Source organism: Saccopteryx leptura, chromosome 4 (assembly GCF_036850995.1).
Source record: "Saccopteryx leptura isolate mSacLep1 chromosome 4, mSacLep1_pri_phased_curated, whole genome shotgun sequence".
NCBI classification, from domain to species: domain Eukaryota; kingdom Metazoa; phylum Chordata; class Mammalia; order Chiroptera; family Emballonuridae; genus Saccopteryx; species Saccopteryx leptura.
Window position 1 is genome coordinate 170,331,630 of NC_089506.1, and position 20,390 is coordinate 170,352,019.

At 43.4% G+C, this 20,390-nt stretch overlaps 1 protein-coding gene across 1 annotated transcript in view; it reads left to right on the forward strand.

Annotated features, from left to right (window-relative positions):
• Positions 1–8,404: 8,404 nt before the first annotated feature.
• The window catches only part of DCP2 (decapping mRNA 2), a 60,403-nt gene continuing 48,417 nt past the window's right edge, over positions 8,405–20,390 (forward strand). The window contains exon 1 of the mRNA XM_066382022.1: positions 8,405–9,276. Within this exon, the coding sequence (XP_066238119.1) occupies positions 9,224–9,276 (53 nt within the window). The 5' untranslated portion in view covers positions 8,405–9,223. The remainder of the gene's footprint in view (positions 9,277–20,390) is intronic.

Here is a 20,390-nt window from a genome sequence, read left to right on the forward strand (position 1 = left end):
GCTAGTTTGTGCAGAGTTTGTGCAGAGAGGAGAAGAGGAACATGTAAGGTCGGTGGATAATGGGGAACTCAGGCCCTCCCGGGAACTTTGGCTAGGATTGCCCACAACCAATCACACCAAAAGAAACTTCCCAGGAGCCCTTTGGAAAAGAGTGACACCTCCGTCAGCCAGTGAGATTTCACCAGGTCATATTAGCTCGACCACCCTAGGGACCCTTTAAATATTGCTCAGGTGGGTCACTCCTTGCGACTTGCCTATCCTCTGTCTCCGGGGCTAGGGAACCTCGTTGGGCGGGAAGCGCTCTGTACTCAATAAAGCCTTTTATTATTCCACACTTTGTGGCTCCAGCCCCCTTACTTCTTTCTCAGCGGGGGAAAAATTCGTTACAGAACAGAGGTGAATGAAACTGGTGAGGTTAGAAACCTTTGATTCTGGGAAACTCATATAAGGCAGTGGCTTTGTGAGCACTGAATGAGTGGGTTTTGAAGCCCAGTGTGTGTTTTCACTTGCCCACTGGGTGCAAGCTAGGATTAAAGCTAATGGCCCACCAGTTCTTGGCTCCATTGTTTCATTACCGTCTGTCTGAATCCAATGCGAACCTGCAAGGGCCAGGCGGCTGTGATGGTGGCCGCGGCAACTGGCTTTACAATGGGCCATTCTGTTTATTAAAGTCTGGTACCAGTGGACCAGCAAACAGGCAGGAAAGACCACTTTCCTCTCATTCAGAGCTCCCAAAGCCCTGACGCATTCTCCGGTTCCACAACCTGGAGAATCTTCTCCGGTTCCTCCTGGATTCAAAGGCCCCACCAGCCTTAGCGGAGCTCCCAACAGCCCTCAGCTCCAGTTCCACATCCACACTTCTTACCCTCCTCCTGCAAAACCCAGGTTGGGGGAAAAATCCCTTCTCCAGCAAACATTAGCGGTACAATGGCCCTTTCCAAGCAGGAAGGTAATCTGCAATTTGCAATCTGCCACCCTGAGGGCAAGCACTGCAGCCTTTCACAGACCACACACACAGGGTGCTGCCCAGGCCAATGCAAATGTTAACGAGCAAATCTACAAATTTATTTGTCCAACAGTATTATGATTTAAGAACCTAGCATCTCACTTGCTCTCAACCACAGACTCCAATTTATCTGCCTTTCTCAAGCTGCAGGCTGCTGGGGCCTGTGGACAGCTATATTTGAATGAGGTCTTGAGTTATATGGGAAATAATTTCTCAGAGGACTGCTATAAGGGCTGCTCTACTGTGCACTAGCCCAGATTCTAGAAATGTGTGTTTGAGGAGGCAGGGGTGGGTGAGGAAATGGCAGGAAGGTAGCTTGGAAGATGTTTGCCCCTAGACATCTCTAGAACTCTTTTTCGGGGAGATTAGTTTAACACTGTGTGAGAGTTTTGGAACCCCATAGCCCCTAAGAGGGAGACTTCAAAAAAGGGATTGTATAGCTGCCCCTCAACTGGGAGACTACAAAGAGAGAGTGTTGGTCAAATAAGTTTGTAAAATATAATATTTATGTTTGCTCACTTATAGTTTGCATTGGGAGTTAGGCAGCGCCAGGTATGCGTGGTCTGTGAAATTTCAAATTATCTTCCTGCTTGGGAAGGGCTCTTGTTTTGCTAATGTTTGCTGGAGGAGAGGTTTTTGCACCAGAAAGTTTTGAAAAGAGAGAGAAGGAGAAGAGGCAGAAAGAAGCCATGTTTGCAGAGAGGAGCAGAAGGAGCAGAGAGATGCGGAGTGCTGAAGAAGAAGCCATGTTGGCAGAGAAGGGAGAAGATGTGCAGATTGGAACCAGAGGTGAGGGACTTTTGTGAGCTCTGCTGAGACTGCTGAGGCCTTTGATTCTAGGAGAAACCAGAGAAGATTCTCCTGGTTGTGGAACCAGAGGATGTGTCAGGGCTTTGGGAGCTCTGAATGAGTGAAAGGGAAGTGTTTTCCCTTCCTGTTTGCTCTTGGCTGGTGCAAGACTTTTTTTTTGTGTGTGTGTGCAAGACTTTAATAAAGAAATGGCCCACCATTTTTTGGCCCCACTGTTTATTTACTGTCTGCGGAAATCCAATGAGAACCTGCATGTGCATGGCCACAATGAAGGCGGCCCCTGGCCATACAGAGAGAAAGGCAGGAAGATTTCCTCTGGGTACCTCAGCAAGGGTCTGGTAATCTGCTTATTTGGATACCACCAGCCTCTTGGGGGTAGTACCCCTTTGCTTTTCGTTATTGTTTTACTGCCATTGTTAAAGGTACTCTAAAAACCAAACTTGAGCTTCAAGGGACAACTAAGAAAAATAGCCACTAATGTGCCCCCCAGACAGTAAAAAGAAGTTCAATTAGGACAGATAGCCTGTGCATCCAGCAAAACAGAACTACTGAAGGGGCTCACCCTCACCCTTATCAATGCATTACACTATGCCAGTGGTTCTCACACTTTTTTAAGTCGGGGTGCATTTAAAATCCTACAAATAGACCGGGCGGTGGCGCAGTGGATAGAGTGTCAGACTGGGATGCGGAAGGACCCAGGTTCGAGACCCCGGGGTCGCCAGCTTGAGCACGGGCTCATCTGGCTTGAGCAAAGCTCACCAGCTTGGACCCAAGGTCGCTGGCTCGAGCAAGGGGTTACTCAGTCTGCTGAAGGCCCGCGGTCATGGCACATATAAGAGGGCAATCAATGAACAGCTAAGGTATCCCAACGAAAAACTGATGATTGATGCTTCTCATCTCTCTCCCTTCCTGTCTGTCTGTCCCTATCTATCCCTCTATCTGACTCTCTCTCTGTCCCTGTGAAAAAATAAATAAATAAATAAAATCCTACAAATAATTGTAGGTGCACTATATACAAATTTCTGAGAAATATGTTATAATAATTAAGTCAAATATCAATGAAAAAAATATAAAGTCCAAGTGTGCTTTTATGGTAATTAAACAAAATAAATACGACAAAATTAAACTTATTCTGACATTAAAAAACATTTTTATGTTACAGTTTTTGAGTTATGCTTTTTTGAATTTATAAAAAAGAGGGGTTAAAAAATAAAAGAATAACAAAAAAGTTATATTTATATATATATATAGATACATTCTTAGTAAGACTTAGTAAATTTGGCAGGTCCTGGCATGAATGTGTTAAGTTTTTTCATTCTTATGTTTACGAGAAACATGAGCCTGATGTGTCCTGGCGATTTCTTCAATGTTGGGCATATATTTGAAAGGCAAACTCTCATTTCCTAATTAATACATTGAAGAATTCTTCTCTTTTTACTCTTAATTGTGTTGAGGGTAGAAAATCCTGGTTCACATAAATAGGATGTTGAAAATTGTAGTAAAATATTTTAGATATTGCCACATATTCTTCTTTTATAGAAATCCAAAAGGCTTCAATAGACAATTCTTTATGTTTAATCATCAATCCACTATCAGTGGATATAGCTGCCAGTTCTTCTTCTGTTAATGTTAAACCAAAATCACTTGAAACTCCCATAAATGGATTTCTAATCCAATCCTATTGTTCAGTGTTAAGTGATGGAAAATGCTATAAATTAAATTCTGTCCATTAGTCTTCAAGTCCTATTTTTTTTTAAACATCAATTTGTTGTTTCACTTATTTATTTATTCATTTGTTGCCTTTTATTATTATTATTTTTATTTACTTATATTTTTTTAGAGAGGAGAGGGAGAGACACACACACAGAGAGAGAGAGGAGGGACAGAGAGAGAGAAGGGGGGAGGAGCTGGAAGCATCAACTTCCATATGTGCCTTGACCAGGCAAGCCCAGGGTTTCGAACCGGCAACCTCAGCATTTCCAGGTCAATGCTTTATCCACTGCGCCACCATAGGTCAGGCCTCAAGTCCTATTTTATTTACACTTAACTTTTGCTCACTTCCAGAATCTGATTCTTCAATATCACGCTTCTTTTTGAGAAATCTATTTATCTAAAAATAATATAATGATGTACTACTAATATATATAATAATGATGTGTTAACAAAAAGAGCGGTATTTCTGTAATGAAATGGTATAATACAGTATATTTATTTTTATATCTGGGCACATGCCGCAAACCAGCACAGCTAGTAATTCCAGGTCCCGAGTAGGAACGGTATGGAATTAAGAAAATGCGGGGTCGCCTGACCAGGCGGTTGCGCAGTGGATAGAGTGTCGAACTGGGATGCGGAAGACCCAGGTTCAAGACCCCGAGGTTGCCAGCTTGAGTGCGGTCTCATCTGGTTTGAGCAAAGCTCACTAGCTTGGACCCAAGGTTGCTGGCTCGAGCAAGGGGTTACTCAGTCTGCTGTAGCCCCATGGTCAAGGCACATATGAGAAAGCAATCAATGAACAAATAAGGTGTTGCAACAAAAAACTAATGATTGATGCTTTTCATCTCTCTCCATTCCTGTCTGTCTATCCCTTTCTCTGACTCTCTCTCTGTAAAAAAAAAAAAAAAAAAAAAAAAAAAAAGCCTGAACAGGTGGTGGCACAGTGGATAGAGCGTTGGACTAGGATGTGGAGGACCCAGGTTCCAGACCCCAAGGTTGCCAGCTTGAGCACGGGCTCATCTGGCTTGAGCAAAAGCTCACCAGCTTGGACCCAAGCTCGCTGACTTGAGCAAGGGGTTACTTGGTCTGCTGTGGACCCACGGTCAAGGCACATATGAGAAAGCAATCAATGAACAACTAAGGTGTCACAACGAAAAACTGATGATTGATGCTTCTCATTTCTCTCTGTCCCTGTCTCCCTGTCTGTCTTTGTAAAAAAAAAAAAAAAAAGAAAGAAGGAAAATACAGGGGTCAATATAGGGGGTCGGGAGGGCCCTGTAATTGCTGCTGGCAAGTACAAAGCATGCCCCAAAACTACATCTTGCTTTATTTATAGGGCAAAGTAAGGCCATTAGCAAATCAATGGTCTCTGACCACATTTCCAAGACAACCCAAGAATTTTACCAAGTGCAGAAACCCCCACCATACACATCATCTTAACTTTACACCAAACAAAGGATAGAGGAAACTTGCCTCCAGTCTTTCTGGGGAACATAGGGGGTAGTGTAAACCAGGGGTCCCCAAACTAGGGCCTGCGGGCCACATGCGGCCCCCTGAGGCCATTTATCCGGCCCCTGCCGCACTTCCGGAAGGGGCACCTCTTTCACTGGTGGTCTGTGAGATGCATCCTGTGCTCCTGGAGTATTGTTTATTGCAGCGCTGCGCTTGTACTACTTCTGGTGACGTGGGATGCATGCGTCACGGCTCCGGAAGCGCATCATATCACTTGTTATGGCTAGCAGTGACAAATATGGAACTGGACATTGACCATCTCATTAGCCAAAAGCAGGCCCATAGTTCCCATTGAAATACTGGTCAGTTTGTTGATTTAAATTTACTTGTTCTTTATTTTAAATATTGTATTTGTTCCCGTTTTGTTTTTTTACTTTAAAATAAGATATGTGCAGTGTGCATAGGGATTTGTTCATAGTTTTTTTTATAGTCCGGCCCTCCAACGGTCTGAGGGACAGTGAACTGGCCCCCTGTGTAAAATGTTTTGGGACTCCTGGTGTAAACAATCCAGCACCACAGCTTAACAGCCTTTTGCAACCTAATCAGGCAAGTGAGGTGGGGGGTTGGGCAGACTGTCAGCTTATAGCCAATTCCCCACACCTCTGTCCCCCAAAAATCTAAACTCCAAAAACCTGTTTTTTTTTAGTCCCCAACAGGCAGATATTTCTCTGGAGTACAATAGGGCACACCTGGAAATCTTCTAGGGCACACATTTTGAGAACCACTGCTCTATGCTGTCTGGGCTTCCAACTGCTAGCATCTGCATTTATTTGCCTGAGGGCTTTTTCTGGCCCCCAGAGCCTGCCTTGCTCCCCATGTGTTAGGCTGGGGTGCAGGCCCCAGGAGCAGCCCTCAACCAAGGCAGATGGAAGCTAGTATATAAATATTCCATCTCCTTCACCCCTTGAGTGGGATAACTCTAAGTTGTGTTTTATCCTGTCTTGTGAAGTTCTCCAGCAGGATGGGCTTGTTATTCACAGTGCTAACTTCCTTAATAATACTTTTATTGATTTTCTTCCTTTTCTTGACTCACTTCCTTGCTCTGCTACCAATCTCTCCCAGGATCATTTCCCACATAAACTACTTGTATTCAAATTCTTCTCTCAGGGCTTGCTTCTTTGAAAACCCAAAATAAACATGTACTGTGCCAGGGGGGATTGAATAAAGTAAATGTATACTTTAGCCTGTGCTCCCCTACTTGACTCCCAAAATACTTTCAGTTTAGCTGGTGTAAACAAAAAAGGGGTAGGTGATAAACCTGACAAGCTACGGGGGCCACCTGGCAGGCCTGACAAGCTCAGTGACCAAAAGTAACCATGCAGGATGGTCTGATCATAAATTCCTAACTAGGCAGGTTAGAGTGAGTAATCATGTCCCAGAATTATAACTTCCTTAAGATTGACCTTTACCTTAAGTGAGCCCTGCCCATTGTTCTTATGCCTGTAGGATACATGGCTTTAAAATGTCAGAGTAATTTTCTTTTCCTACCCCTTGAAGACACAACTGAGGGCAACAGAGGATGAGACCACAGGACCCCTCATTGTTATCTTATTCCCCGTATACCATCTCTGTGCTGCAAATGATAATCATTAACTATCCTGTATCTACTGATGTAAAAGATGTATGTGTTTCTCTATTTTGTCTTTTAGCCAATCCTAGAGATCTCCCCGCTATGCTTTCTCTTGCCTCCTCAATGTACCAAGAATGGATTTTATGCACCTTTCTTACATCTTCCCTTTTGATTGTAATATATAAAATAGCTGCAAAAACTGACGTTCTTGGGAGCACTTGAGATCTTGTTCCCGGCTATGTTCCCAGTATGGCTCAAATAAACTCAGAGATTCTCTACCCGTGTGGACATTTTCTGCATTGACACCTGGAAGATTCTGTCTTTGGGGAATTTGACCAGCTGAAAATAATGACCTACAGATATGATGCCATGTGTTCCCAGCCAGCAGCCCAGCCACATCATCCCACAGTGAATGAAGTGTAGCATGCACCGGGTACGAGAACAGACGTCGGAGACTTTCAGGAGTATAGATGTTTCTTTATTGGCCAGTTTAACCTGCACAGGGGTGAATTCCCAGGTCCTTACATGAAGCTCTCAGGAAACCAGTCCCACTTACACGCTAGTAGTTTCCAATCACCTTTTATAGCACTTAACTCTGGTTTTTAGTTCCCTAATCTTAAGTATGAATGAATACAGAATACTTCAGAGATACTGTGGGTTTTGGTTCCAGACCTGCAATAAAGCTAATGTAATAAAGTCAGCCATAATCTCTGCCAGTGGGGATGGTCATGTCTTCAATTTGTAAAAAAATGCAACACCTATAAAGTGCAATAAAGCAAAGCACAATAAAAGAAAACAAGGTATGCTGGTAGTTGAGGAGCACCAGAAAACTTCAAATATGACAGATGGAGATTGAATTAATAGTAAAAAGGAGCTGAGTGGAATATGAGACTATTCAGGAGGCAGAAAACTTTTAAAATGTATTATTTTTATCCTCATAGGGATAAAAAAGTCTATGAAGCAAGGCTATGACAGAGATTTGAAGAACAAACGAGAACTTTAAAAAAAAAGTCTTTAAGTGGAGATAAATTTGAGAAATTCTCCAATAAAAAGGAATAAGGCAAAAATGGAAAACAGGAGAATAAAATAAATGGTAAAGGGGCTCTAAAAAAAGATGATAGCAGCCTGACTAGGCAGTGGCGCAGTGGATAGAGCGTCGGACTGGGATGCAGAGGACTCAGGTTCGAGACCCTGAGGTTGCCAGCTTGAGCGCAGGCTCATCTGGTTTGAGCAAAAGCTCACCAGCTTGAACCCAAGGTCGCTGGCTCCAGCAAGGGGCTACTCGGTCTGCTGAAGGCCCGCGGTCAAGGCACATATGAGAAAGCAATCAATGAACAACTAAGGTGTTGCAACGCGCAATGAAAAACTAATGATTGATGCTTCTCATCTCTCTCTGTTCCTGTCTATCCCTCTCTCTGACTCACTCTCTGTCTCTGTAAAAAAAAAAAAAAAAAAATTAAAAAAAAAATGATAGCAGTTTGGGCTTGATCATAGATCAGAAGCTGAAAATATAGTAACCTGTTCATATCTGAAAAAACAAAATTTGGGCAGTTTGCAAGTCAAGAATGGAGGTGGAGGTGCTTGGTTAGACAGCTTGTGCACTAGTAAGAAGAAATAATTCGAACCTGATGTAAATATGGGCATTTGGGCAGAAATTAAGAGAAATGATGGGAGATGAAATGGTAGAACTGACTAAACTAGTGACCTAGCAGGTGTGTATAGGGTTGTGCGGCTGATGTAAAAGGAGGAAGTGGGATCTCCTGTGGATTGCACTTCCTTAAGCAAGATGAGTAATGAAAAAGGGCTAGCAAACTGTAGTGGAGTGTGTGCGTAGAGGTAGAGTGCAGATTCCTGGGGTCAGGTTCACTATATGGCAGATATGGAGATAAAGTCCTTGACTTCACCTTCGGAGCCTTGGTGCCCGAGGAGGGACAGAGGTGAGCCACCACAAAAATGACAATCCTTTTCTAGTTTGTCGCGAAAGGAGGTACAACCCTGGGCCCGGAGGTAGCGGCGGCCGCAGGGTGTGTGCAGGATAACTGACGACGGGTATCGTGAACGCCCCCTTGGGGTCCACCCCAGAGGCAGGGGAGCCTGCTCAATCAAGAAAAGGCCGTGCAGACCACGCCCAAGTCCGAGCTCCTCTCGGGGTTTATAGGGAAAATCTGAGCCCTTTAGACTTCCTGGTAGGGCAAAGGCTGCATAGTGCGCACGCGCGTCTCCACCCCAGGGCTCAGTCAAAGGCGGCGGGAAGTTGGTTTTCTGAGCAGCAATTGAGTAGCTGGAAGACAACTGGAGACGACGGACCAATAAGCAAGCGTACCATTGGCTTACGCGCTCAGGCTCCCGATTCCTCAGCCTCCCATTGGGCCGTTCAAGTAGAACAGAGGCGTAACTACCGGGGCCCCGCCCCGCCCCGCGGCCCAGCCTCGGGGGTCCAGGGCTGAAGGTGCGGGACGGAAGTGAGCGGTCGTCGCCCCTTCCCCCTCTTGTTCTCGTGAACGCCGCCAGTGCGGCTACCTTCTCTCCGGCTTGCCGGAGTCTCTGTGCCGTGCCCTCCGTCCCCGGCCGCGCGGAGCCGGGATGCACTGCTCCTGCTGTGGGTCCTCATCATGGAGACCAAACGGGTGGAGATTCCCGGCAGCGTCCTGGACGATCTCTGCAGGTACCGCGGCGCCGTCCCGGCCCCGTTTCGTCCCTGGCTCCTTTTTCTCAGATTCGAGGACCGCGGAGGCCTCCCTCTCCTCCTCGCGCCCACGTCCTCGTCCGCGCTTTCCGGACCCGCCGCCGCTCCCTTTCCCCGGGGACCCTTCTCTCGGCCGACCCACCCGCGTTTCCCCCCCGCCTCCCTGCTTCTCGCTCGTCTTCCTCCTGTCGCAGAGCCCCTGAATGGCCGCATTGCCTTCGTTCCCCAGTTCTGCGCTCGAGCGAGGCCGCTTCTCCGGAGCCGGGTCGTTGGCGTGGTGGCCGCCCCTCCCCCCTCGTTGCTCTTTCTGCGCCGCGGACTTTTACCGACCGTTTCCTCTCCTCCCTCCGTCTCTTCTCTCAGTCCTGATGAAAGGCCCCAAGGCTTTAAATCTTAGAATCCCAGGTCCCGGCACCTCCGCCTGGAGCAGTTTTCAAACTTCCCCTTTTCACCGTGGCATTTTTCTGTAAACCGCTGTAAAGAATTACTCTTTTCTTCATCTCCACACTTAACGTTGGAAGGGGAAAACAAAGCCTAGAGCCGGTTTTCCTTGCATCCTTCAATTATCTTTCTTAAAGGAAGTTCTCAACCTTGGTTTTAACTCATGGTGTACTTTTTCAAGATAATTTACTGCATTTTCACTCTTGTCAGCCATGATTTCAGAGAGCCAGACGTGTAAAATGAACTTAAAAAATGTTTCTTTTCCTCCGAAGTAAATTTATTATTTTTTTTTGGGTGCAGTATAACTCCGAGTTGTCACCAGGTGTTAAGTGGGTTGTAAAATATTGAATTACAGGTGAGTTAAAGCTCTGATAAAAAAACACCTTTTCAATTATAGTTACTGTATTTACGTCTAAAAGTCTGACTTTTAATACTTGTGTCGCATTCATGCTTAATTTTTTTAATGGGAAATTCTCATGTTTATGGGTTTACTACCGGATGCCAGGCACTGAGTCCTCCCGTAATGTATTTTATTTAATCCTCAAAAAGAGCCCTGTTTAGTAGGTGTAGTTAATTCTATTTTCATCTGACAAACAGAGAGGTTACAATTTACATAAGGTCACATTCATTCTATTTCCAAAATATCAAGATTTGAAGTAGGGCTTTTTCTCTACAATGATTGTGCTTTTTCTTCTACACTATATGGATGTAATAGAAAATCAAAACTACCCTGGGCCCTGGCCGGTTGGCTCAGCGGTAGAGCGTCGGCCTAGTGTGCGGAGGACCCGGGTTTGATTCCCGGCCAGGGCACACAGGAGAAGCGCCCATTTGCTTCTCCACCCCTCCGCTGCGCTTTCCTCTCTCTCTCTTCCCCTCCCGCAGCCAAGGCTCCATTGGAGCAAAGATGGCCCGGGCGCTGGGGATGGCTCTGTGGCCTCTGCCTCAGGCGCTAGAGTGGCTCTGGTCGCAACATGGCGACACCCAGGATGAGCAGAGCATCGCCCCCTGGTGGGCAGAGCATCGCCCCCTGGTGGGCGTGCCGGGTGGATCCCGGTGGGGCGCATGCGGGAGTCTGTCTGACTGTCTCTCCCTGTTTCCAGCTTCAGAAAAATGCAAAAAAAAAAACAAAAAAAAAAAACTACCCTGGCCCATAAATAAGTTGATTAGACTGTCATCCCCTTACGTACGCCAAGGCTGTGCGTTTCTTCCCTGGTCGGGGCACGTACAAGCATCAACCAATGAATGCATGAATAAGTGGAGCAGCAAATCATGTTCCTCCTTCGTTCTAAAAATCAGTTCAAAAATTAAATCTAACATTTTAAGCCTCACAAAAGAAAGGTACTTGTAAATAAGTAAATAGAATAGTTTTGCAACTAATAAGAATTATTATCTGTATTTTTTGGTCATAGTTATAATTTTTGGAATGTAATAGATTCGGGTGAACCACTTAAAAGGTACTTACTTTTTGTAATTCCAAATTTTTGTAAGGAAAAGATAAAAGACTTGATGTCTGTCTGTCTGTATGGATAAATGATTAGAAGAACACGAACCAAAAGTGGGATGAGGCTTCTTTATTCATGTTTTTAAGATCTTTAAAAGAAGCATTTTTACCCTGACCAGGCAGTGGTGCGGTAGGTAAAGTGTTTGTCTGGAATGTTGAGGACCCAGGTTCCAAATCCGAGGTCACCAGCTTAATCAAGGGGTCACTCACTCTGCTGGAGCCAACTGGTCAAGGCACATATGAGAAAGCAATCAATGAACAACTAAGATGCCACAACGAAGAATTGATGTTTCTCATCTCTCTTCCTTCCAGCCTATCTGTCCCTGTCTGTCTCTCTCTTTCGCTTAAAAAACAAACAAACCATGCTGTGCATTTTATAGTTAGAAAAAAATATAGAGTATTTTGAAAGGTGACTAATAATTATGTATAGATTAACAGGGATACAGATTTATTTAGAAAAAGATAGGTAATCATACTTTTATTTTAGAAAGGAAGAGATAGGAACATCGATCTGTTCCTGTATGTGCCCTAATTGGGGATTGAACCAGCAACCTCTGTGCCTAAGGATGGTGATCTAACCCAGTGGTCCCCAACCCCTGGGCCACGGACCTGTACCAGTCTGTGGGCCATTTGGTACTGGTCCGCAGAGAAAGAATAAATAACTTAGATTATTTCCGTTTTATTTATATTTAAGTCTGAACGATGTTTTATTTTTTAAAAATGACCAGATTCCCTCTGTTACATCCATCTAAGACTCACTCTTGATGCTTGTCTCGGTCACGTGATACATTAATCCGTCCCACCCTAAAGGCCAGTCTGGGAAAATATTTTCTGACATTAAACTGGTCCGTGGCCCAAAAAAGGTTGGGGACCACTGCTCTAACCAACCATGCTATCCAGTCAGGGCTGGGTAATCATACTTTTTATAGAGGTTTAAACTAATCTTCCTACTAGTACAGTATTGGGTTTATTTTGTATATTACAGAAGATTATATTGTTTAAGGAAATATCAACCATTATGGAGGTGATTGATTTTATGTGTGGAACCTGACTCACAAAATAATTGTTGTAAGCAGTATATTAAACATCTGTTGAGTGTTAAGATTCTTACGTGGTTTTCCAGTGAGTGTATTTAAGCTATTTTATACAAATGTTTTAGAATAGAGTAACATTTTTTCATTTAAGAATTTTTTGCGATTACAATGGTCCCTTGTCTATGGCAGGAGTTAGTTTCCAGAACACCGCGTGATAGGAGAAATTCCGTGAAGTTAGCGACCTTGTATTTATTTTATTATTTATATATATTTTAAGGATTTATAAACCTTCCTCACACTCTTATAATCCTTTCCCACACTCTTACAAACACTTCCTATGCTCTTAAACACTTTCTACACTCTTAAACCTATGTAATTTTTTATTATTATTATTTTTTTTATTCATTTTTTTTTTAGAGAAGAGAGAGAGAGAGAGAGAGAGAGAGGAGGGAGGAGCAGGAAGCATCAACTCCCATATATGCCTTGACCAGACAAGTGCAGGGTTTTGAACCAGCGACCTCAGTGTTCCCAGGTCGACGCTTTATCCACTGCGCCACCAGAGGTCAGGCAACCTATGTAATTTTAACATATAAAAATACCTATATACTGCAAAATCCTGCGATATAGCGAAAAATCCGCTATACAAAGTTAGATATATACAATTTAAAAAATCTGCAATACGAGACCACGAAAAGTGAACCAAGATGTGACGAGAGACGACTATTATATTTTGGCCATCAAAATAAGGACGTGTTTTAAAATTAGGGTTAGCTACTTGATACATTAAATGAAACAAAATAAAAATTTCTTAAAACTTCAAGTATTAAAAGCAGTGCTATTTTCAAGTTAATATTTATAATATCTGATGATTAAAGTTTTTTTTGTAGTGTGTGTGGGGGGAGGGACAGACAGGCTGGAATGGAGAGAGATGAGAAGCATAAATTCTTCATTGAGGCATCTCAGTTGTCATTGATTGCTTTCTCATATGTGCCTTGAGGTGTGTGTGGGGGGCTCCGGCAGAGTGAGTGACCCCTTGCTTAAACCAGTGACCTTGGACTTCAAACCAGCAACCTTTGACTATGGGGTCATATCAATGATCCCACACTCAAGCCAACAACCCTATGCTCAAGCTGGTGAACTCAGGCTTTTGAAACTGTATCCTCAGCATCCCAGTCTGACACACTATCCACTGTGCCAGTGCCTGGTCAGGTTGATTAAAGATTTTTAAATTTTATTTTTATTTTATTTATTCATTTTAGAAAGTAGAGAGAGAGGGAGAGGGAGAGAGAGGAGAGAGAGAGAGAGAGAGAAGGGGGGGAGGAGCAGGAAGCATCAACTCCCATATGTGCCTTGACCAGGCAAGCCCAGGGTTTTGAACCGGCGACCTCAGCATTTCCAGGTCGACGCTTTATCCACTGTGCCACCACAGCTCAGGCGATTAAAGATTTTTAATGTTAACAATTTAGATTTTTGATTATGAGCTTTTCCAGAAATTTTTTACACTTAGAATTTGTTTAATTTCTATAAAAACGAGGCTTAACTTGAAAAGAGTTAATTTTTTTCACTTCCTTGCTCTTTTAATTACCTCTTTATTTTTTCTTTTTGTGACAGAGACAGAGAGAGGGACAGATAGGGTCAGGCAGACAGGAAAGGAGAGAGATGAGAAGCATCAATTCTTTGTTGCAGCTCTTAGTTCATTGATTGCTTTCTCATATGTGCCTTGACGAGGGACTGCAGCAGACCAAATGATGCCTTGCTCAAGCCAGTGACCTTGTGCTCAAGTTGGTGAGCCTTGTTCAAACAAGATGAGCCTGTGCTCAAGCCAGTGAGCTTGGGGTTTCGAACCTGGGTTCTCTGCACCCCATTCCGACGCTCAATCCACTGCACCACTGCCGGGTTAGGCAAATTACCTTTTGATTTATGAGTTTGAGCTTGACTCTTGTTTTTACTCCTTTTATAGTTCCCTATTTCTTCTTCTTAGTCTGTTTAGGAGGGGTTTTTTATGTTAATTTGATTTTTTTTTTTTTTTTTTTGTATTTTTCTGAAGTTGGAAACGGAGGTAGTCAGACTCCCGCATGCGCCCCACCGGGATCCAACCGGCATGCCCACCAGGGGGCGATGCTCTGCCCATCTTGGGGCGTCGCTCTGTTGCAACCAGAGCCATTCTAGCGCCTGAGGCAGAGGCCACAGAGCCATCCTCAGCGCCCGGGCAAACTTTGCTCCAGTGGGGCCTTGGCTGTGGGAGGGGAAGAGAGAGACAGAGAGGAAGGAGAGGGGGAGGGGTGGAGAAGTAGATGGGCGCTTCTCCTGTGTGCCCTGGCCGGGAATCGAACCCGGGACTCCTGCACGCCAGGGCGATGCTCTACCACTGAGCCAACCGGCCAGGGCCTGTATCAGCAACTTTTGAGCTTCGGGAGGACACTGTAATCAGCTGAGCTGTCCTGCTCGGGGTTACTTTTCTTTTTTAAGATTTTGTTATATTTATTGAATTTGGGGTGAGGGAGAGAGAAAGGAAAGGAAAAGGAAAGGAAGACCTGGGGGAAGAGCAGGAAGCATCAACTCAGTTACTTTTTTTTTCTTTTTTTAAGATTTTTATTCATTCATTTTAGAAGACAGAGAGAGAAGGGGGAGGAGCAGAAAGCATCAACTCCCATATGTATCTTGACTAGGCAAGCCCAGGGTTTCGAACCAGCGACCTCGGTATTCCAGGTCCATGTTTTAGCTCTGTGCCACAGTTGAGGTTTCAGTTGCTTCTTGAATGTGCCTTGACCAGGCAAGTCCGGGCCTTTGAACCAGGGGACCTTAGTATTCCAGGTCTACGCTTTAGCCACTGCGCCACCACATGTCAGGCAGCTCCCCCAAAACTTGACTACAAATAGCCTACTGTTGTGTCAGAAGCCTTATCGATAACATAAACAGTTAATATATATTTTATAAGTCATGTGTATTATATATTCTTACAATAAAGTAAGGTATAGAAAAGGAAATATTAAGAAAATCGTAAAGAAGGGAAAGTACATATACAGTATTTATTGAAAAGAAACCCATGGTTAAGTGGACTTGTACAATTCAAAGCCATGTTGTTAAAGGGTCATCTGTTCACCAAAGCGATAACACTGGTTACTTCTGGGAGGATTAGAATGAGAGGAAGTTAAGGGAAGATTCTTGTCTAAAATGTTCCAGTGGACAAAACATTATAATAAAACGTGTGTGTGTGTAAAAGGAAATTGGTACCATTTTTATGGTATGTTTGCTTTTGGACAACATGATTGTTGACGTTAAAAAAATCAAACACAGCTTTCCAATAATATTTAAATTAGCTAAAGAATTGGAAAGTATTTTTTTTGTGAATATGACAGAGACCTAGAGAGGGACAGATAGGGACAGACAGACAGGAAGCTAGAAATGAGAAGCATCAACTTTTCATTGCAGCACCTTAGTTGTTCATTGATTGCTTTTTCATATGTGCCTGGGGGGGGCTACAGCAGACCGAGTGACCCTTTGCTCAAGCCAGTGACCTTGGGTTCAAGCTGGTGAGCTGTGCTCAAACCAAATGAGCCTGCTGCTCAACCCAGGGATCTCAGAGTTTTGAACCTGGGTCCTTCGTGTCCCAGTTTGACACTCTCTCCTCTGTGCCACCGCTTGGTCAGGTGGAAAGTTTTTTTGTTTTTTTTTAAATAAAACTTGACAGTTTTGTAAGTTGTCTCTTTTAAAGAGATGCTTGGAATGTGGTGGTTTTTTTCTTTTTTAGGGCCCTTCTAGAATTAAATGGTGAGGTTACTGTTAAAAGGAACAAGGTGTTTTCTGGTAACAAATGTTGCTGTTATTTTGTTTATTTACTTATTATTGGTTTTAGAGAGAAGGAGAAAGAGAAACATCAACTGTTGTTCCACTTCTGCATTCATTGGTTGATTCTGGTATGTGCCCTGACTAGAGATGGAACCTGCAACCTTGGTGTGTTGGGATGACAGCTAACCAGCTGACTGAACTGGTCTGGGCTGTTGTTATATATTTTTTAAATTTTTTTTTATTTTTATTTTTTACAGAGACAGAGAGTGAGTCAGAGAGAGGGACAGACAGGGACAGACAGATAGGAACGGAGAGATAGGAAGCATCAATCAGTTTTTCATTGCGCGTTGCAACACCTTAGTTGTTAATTGATTGCCTTCCCATATGTGCCTTGACTGCTGGCCTTCAGCAGACCGAGTAGTCCCTTGCTGGAGCCAGCGACCTTGGGTCCAAGCTGGTGGGCTTTTGCTCAAACCAGATGAGCCTGCGCTCAAGCTGGCGACCTCGGGGTCTCGAACTTGGGTCCTCTGCATCCCAGTCCGACGCTCTATCCACTGCGCCACCGCCTGGTCAGGCTGTTGTTGTTATTTTGATGATTACATAGGTTAATTAAATAGTTTGTGCTCATCTTCAACTTGCCATTTTAGTAGTCAGTTCTACCGAAACATTTTTGTTTAATTGTAGTCCTTGTGCTAAAATTCTTTCTATTTTGGGGAGTATTGAAAAGATGATATTTTGTGATATGGAGAAAATTTCCCATAACAAATTATTGTGGAAAGCATTTCTATTTTTTTTTTGGTATTATTATTATGTTTTGTATTTTTCTGAAGTTAGAAGTGGGGAGGCAGTCAGACAGACTCCCGCATGCGCCTGACCAGAATCCACTCAGCATGCCCACCAGGGGGTGATGCTCTGCCCATCTCGGGCATTGCTCCCTTGCAGCCAGAGCCATTCTAGCGCCTGAGGCAGAGGCCATGGAGCCACCCTCAGTGCCCGGGCCAACTTTGCTCCAATGGAGCCTTGGTTGCGGGAGGGGGAGAGAAAGAGTGAGATAGAGAGGAAGGAGAGGGGGAGGGGTGGAGAAGCAGATGGGTTCTTCTCCTGGTGCCCTGGCTGGGAATCGAACCTGGGACTTGCACATGCTGGGCTGACGCTCTACTGCTGAGCCAACTGGCCAGGGCCCATTTCTTCTAATTTATATAAAATAACGTACTTAGAAAGTTACAGAGATGTAGTAGAAGTAAGCCAGCTAGGCTGCGTAGGCTCAGGAAACAAGTTACAGAGCAAAAGACGGGCTCTTGGATTTTAGGAGAGAGAATGGCAAAGCCCACCTGGGGGGAAGATAGAAGGAAGCCACAGGCACTAGTGTTCCCTAGAGGGAGGACCCAAAAAGCATTTTATCAATATTTATTACTATAGGTATATTTGTATATGTCCACATACATTTAAGTTTTTAAAACAGTGCAGAAACATATACAAAATGAAAGCACTGAAGTGTGATTTTCATGTATCTAAATTTCCTTCTTTTCTTAAAGACCAACTTTTAACTATTAAAAAGATGTACTCGTGTATGGTTTTTAAAAAAATCGGACAGTACAGGTGAATTTATAAATGAAAAGCAGCAGTCTTCTGACCTACACTTTTCCATCCCAGATCTGTTCTCCAATCTGTTTTTGTGTTGAATTCTGGTGACTACTTCAGTATTTTAAAATGCATTTACTTGCGTCAGTTTCTGTTTTATCAACTTTGGATATTAGATTGAGGGTTTACTTTACTTTGCTAAGTAGTAGGTGAGGATTTAGTTTACCACAGATACTGTTGGACTTGGCCTACTTCCAAGACATTTATATAACTTTGAAATCATTTTGTTTATTATCTTTGTGACTTTATATACTTCAAACCCCCCCCCCCCCCCGCAAAAAAAACCCGTGTGCATTACCTGACTGGTAGTGGCGCAGTGGATAGAGCGTGGACCTGGGATATTGAGGTCCTAGTTTCAGAACCTGAGGCTGCTGGCTTGAGTGTAGCTCATTTGGCTTGAGGGTGGGCTCACCAGCTTAGTGCAGGCTTGCGGGCTTGAGCACCAGATCATAAACATGATCCCACGCTCTGGCTTGAGCAAGGGGTCATGGTCTGGGCTTGAGCCCTCCTCCTCCAAGGCACATATGAGAAGTAGTCCGTGAACAACTAAAGTGATTTAACTAAAAATTGATGCTACTCATCTCTCTCTTCCTGTCTGTCTCTCTTTTTCTCTTTCTCTTTCTCTATCTCTCAAAAAAAAAAAAATATATATATATATATGCATTTCTGTTCCATGAACTTATAGACAATATTTCTTGAGTCTCTATTTGATAAGGTGAGGCAGTTAGTGCCCCAACAATTCTTCAGTTTCTTTCTTACCCAGTCCTTCAGCTTCTAACCAGGTGAACCTAAAATAAAAATGTTCAAATGGTAATAATTTACATTTTATTTTGTAAATTTGGATGTCTTATACTTTTTACTTGGGTTGATTTCAAAAGCTGAGCAATATTATTGCATTTATTAAGTAGCATTTGTTATACAGTAAAACTGTATACATATTTTTCACAGTAGAGGCAAGTATACAATGGTTAGGATTTTGTTTCTTTTCTATCAGGATACCTTGTTTTGTTTTGTTTTCTTTTCTTTTCCATCAGTCATGCTACCTTGGAAAGCATCTTGTAAGAGATTGTCCAAATGAATTCTCCTTTCCTACATTCTGATTGGTCAAAATGATGCTGCCTTGACTCCTAGCTGTTCTTGAAATCCTTTTTTTTTTTGCATTATCTTTCTGTTCTAATTTTGGTGTTTTGCTTCACATTTTGAGCCTCCTGTATATCTACCCTTCCCAATACATCCAAAGTTTTTGGGTTTTTTTTCAGTTACAGTTTACATTCAGTATTATATGTGTTAGTTCAGCATAGTGGTTAGACAATTGCGTACATATCCAAAGGTTTTCGCCTCTTCCCCTTCCCCCATCTGCTCCTTTAGTATATCCTCAGTCATACCATCTATTCTGCAGAATTCTTTTTTCCTCAAGAGGCCCCTCCTGGAGACCTGCACTCTTCCAGTCCGTTCTGGACTGGTGCGCTTGCCAACAGCTGCTGTTCTAGAGTTCTGTCTTACAGCTCTCCAGGGTTTCTCTGTTCTTTTGAATTACATGTTTTGTGCTGTCTTGGTTTTCTTTCTTGTTTCGCTGGTGCATGTTCTAAAGTAATTTACTTTGAGGGAATCATTAGGAAGTAAAATTCCTCAGCCCTACACGACTAAAATGTGTTTTTCTTCTCACACTGAGGCTCCTGCCCACTCCAGGGTCCACACTTTGAATACCAGGGTTCTAGGAGATATCCTCAACACTCTTTTCCTCAGGGCTAGTTTATAAAGTTTATTTAATTATTTTCTTGGTCCTGCCCCATGTTTTCCTTCACTGTTCAGTGGTTCTTGGTTGCCTTTTCATATTTTAGATGAGGCTGTAGAGGGATTTATGAATAGGCTTCTCCTGTTATGTGAGTAGATAGAAAGCTGGCTCTTACACTGGAGGACTCCTGAGAACCAGTGTGTGGGAATTTTACTTTGGGGTTCCAGTACCCAAACTTACCTGCTAAAGTTAGAAAAGAGCCTCTGGTGGTGTCCCCTCTTCCCCCATTCTTTTCTAGGAGAAACTTCTGTCAAAGGGGTCAAAGAGCAGACGGTTTTCTATTACATAGACCTTGCTATTCCCTCCCATCCCCCTTTAGTCCTATTTTTTTATTCTTATTCTCCAGCTTACCTTTCTTCACTTGGGGATTTTCTGGGTTGGGATTGGATTTTTCTTTGTTTAGGCATTTTCATAGTACATTTTAGGTTGTGGCTAGGATCTTCTAGAAGTTTGTTGAAGTGGGAATTTCTAGTTAAGAAAATAGATTTTGCACACAAACATCTCATTACAAGCAAAGTTTTTTGTTTTTTTTTAAAGTGTGTAAACCCACAAGGAGAAAACAAATGAAGAGATAAGTAACAACATATAAAACTATAAAGCAGCCTGACCAGGCCGTGGCGCAGTGGATAGAGCGTTGGACTGGGATGCGGAGGACCCAGGTTAGAGACCCTGAGGTCGCCAGCTTGAGTGCAGGCTCATCTGGCTTGTGCAAAAAACTCACCAGCTTGGACCCAAGGTTGCTGGCTTGAGCAAGGGGTTACTTGGTCTGCTGAAGGCCATCGGTCAAGGCACATATGAGAAAGCAATCAATGAACAACTAAGGTGTCACAATGAAAAAAAGAGATGATTGATGCTTCTCATCTCTTTCCGTTCCTGTCTGTCTGTCCCTATA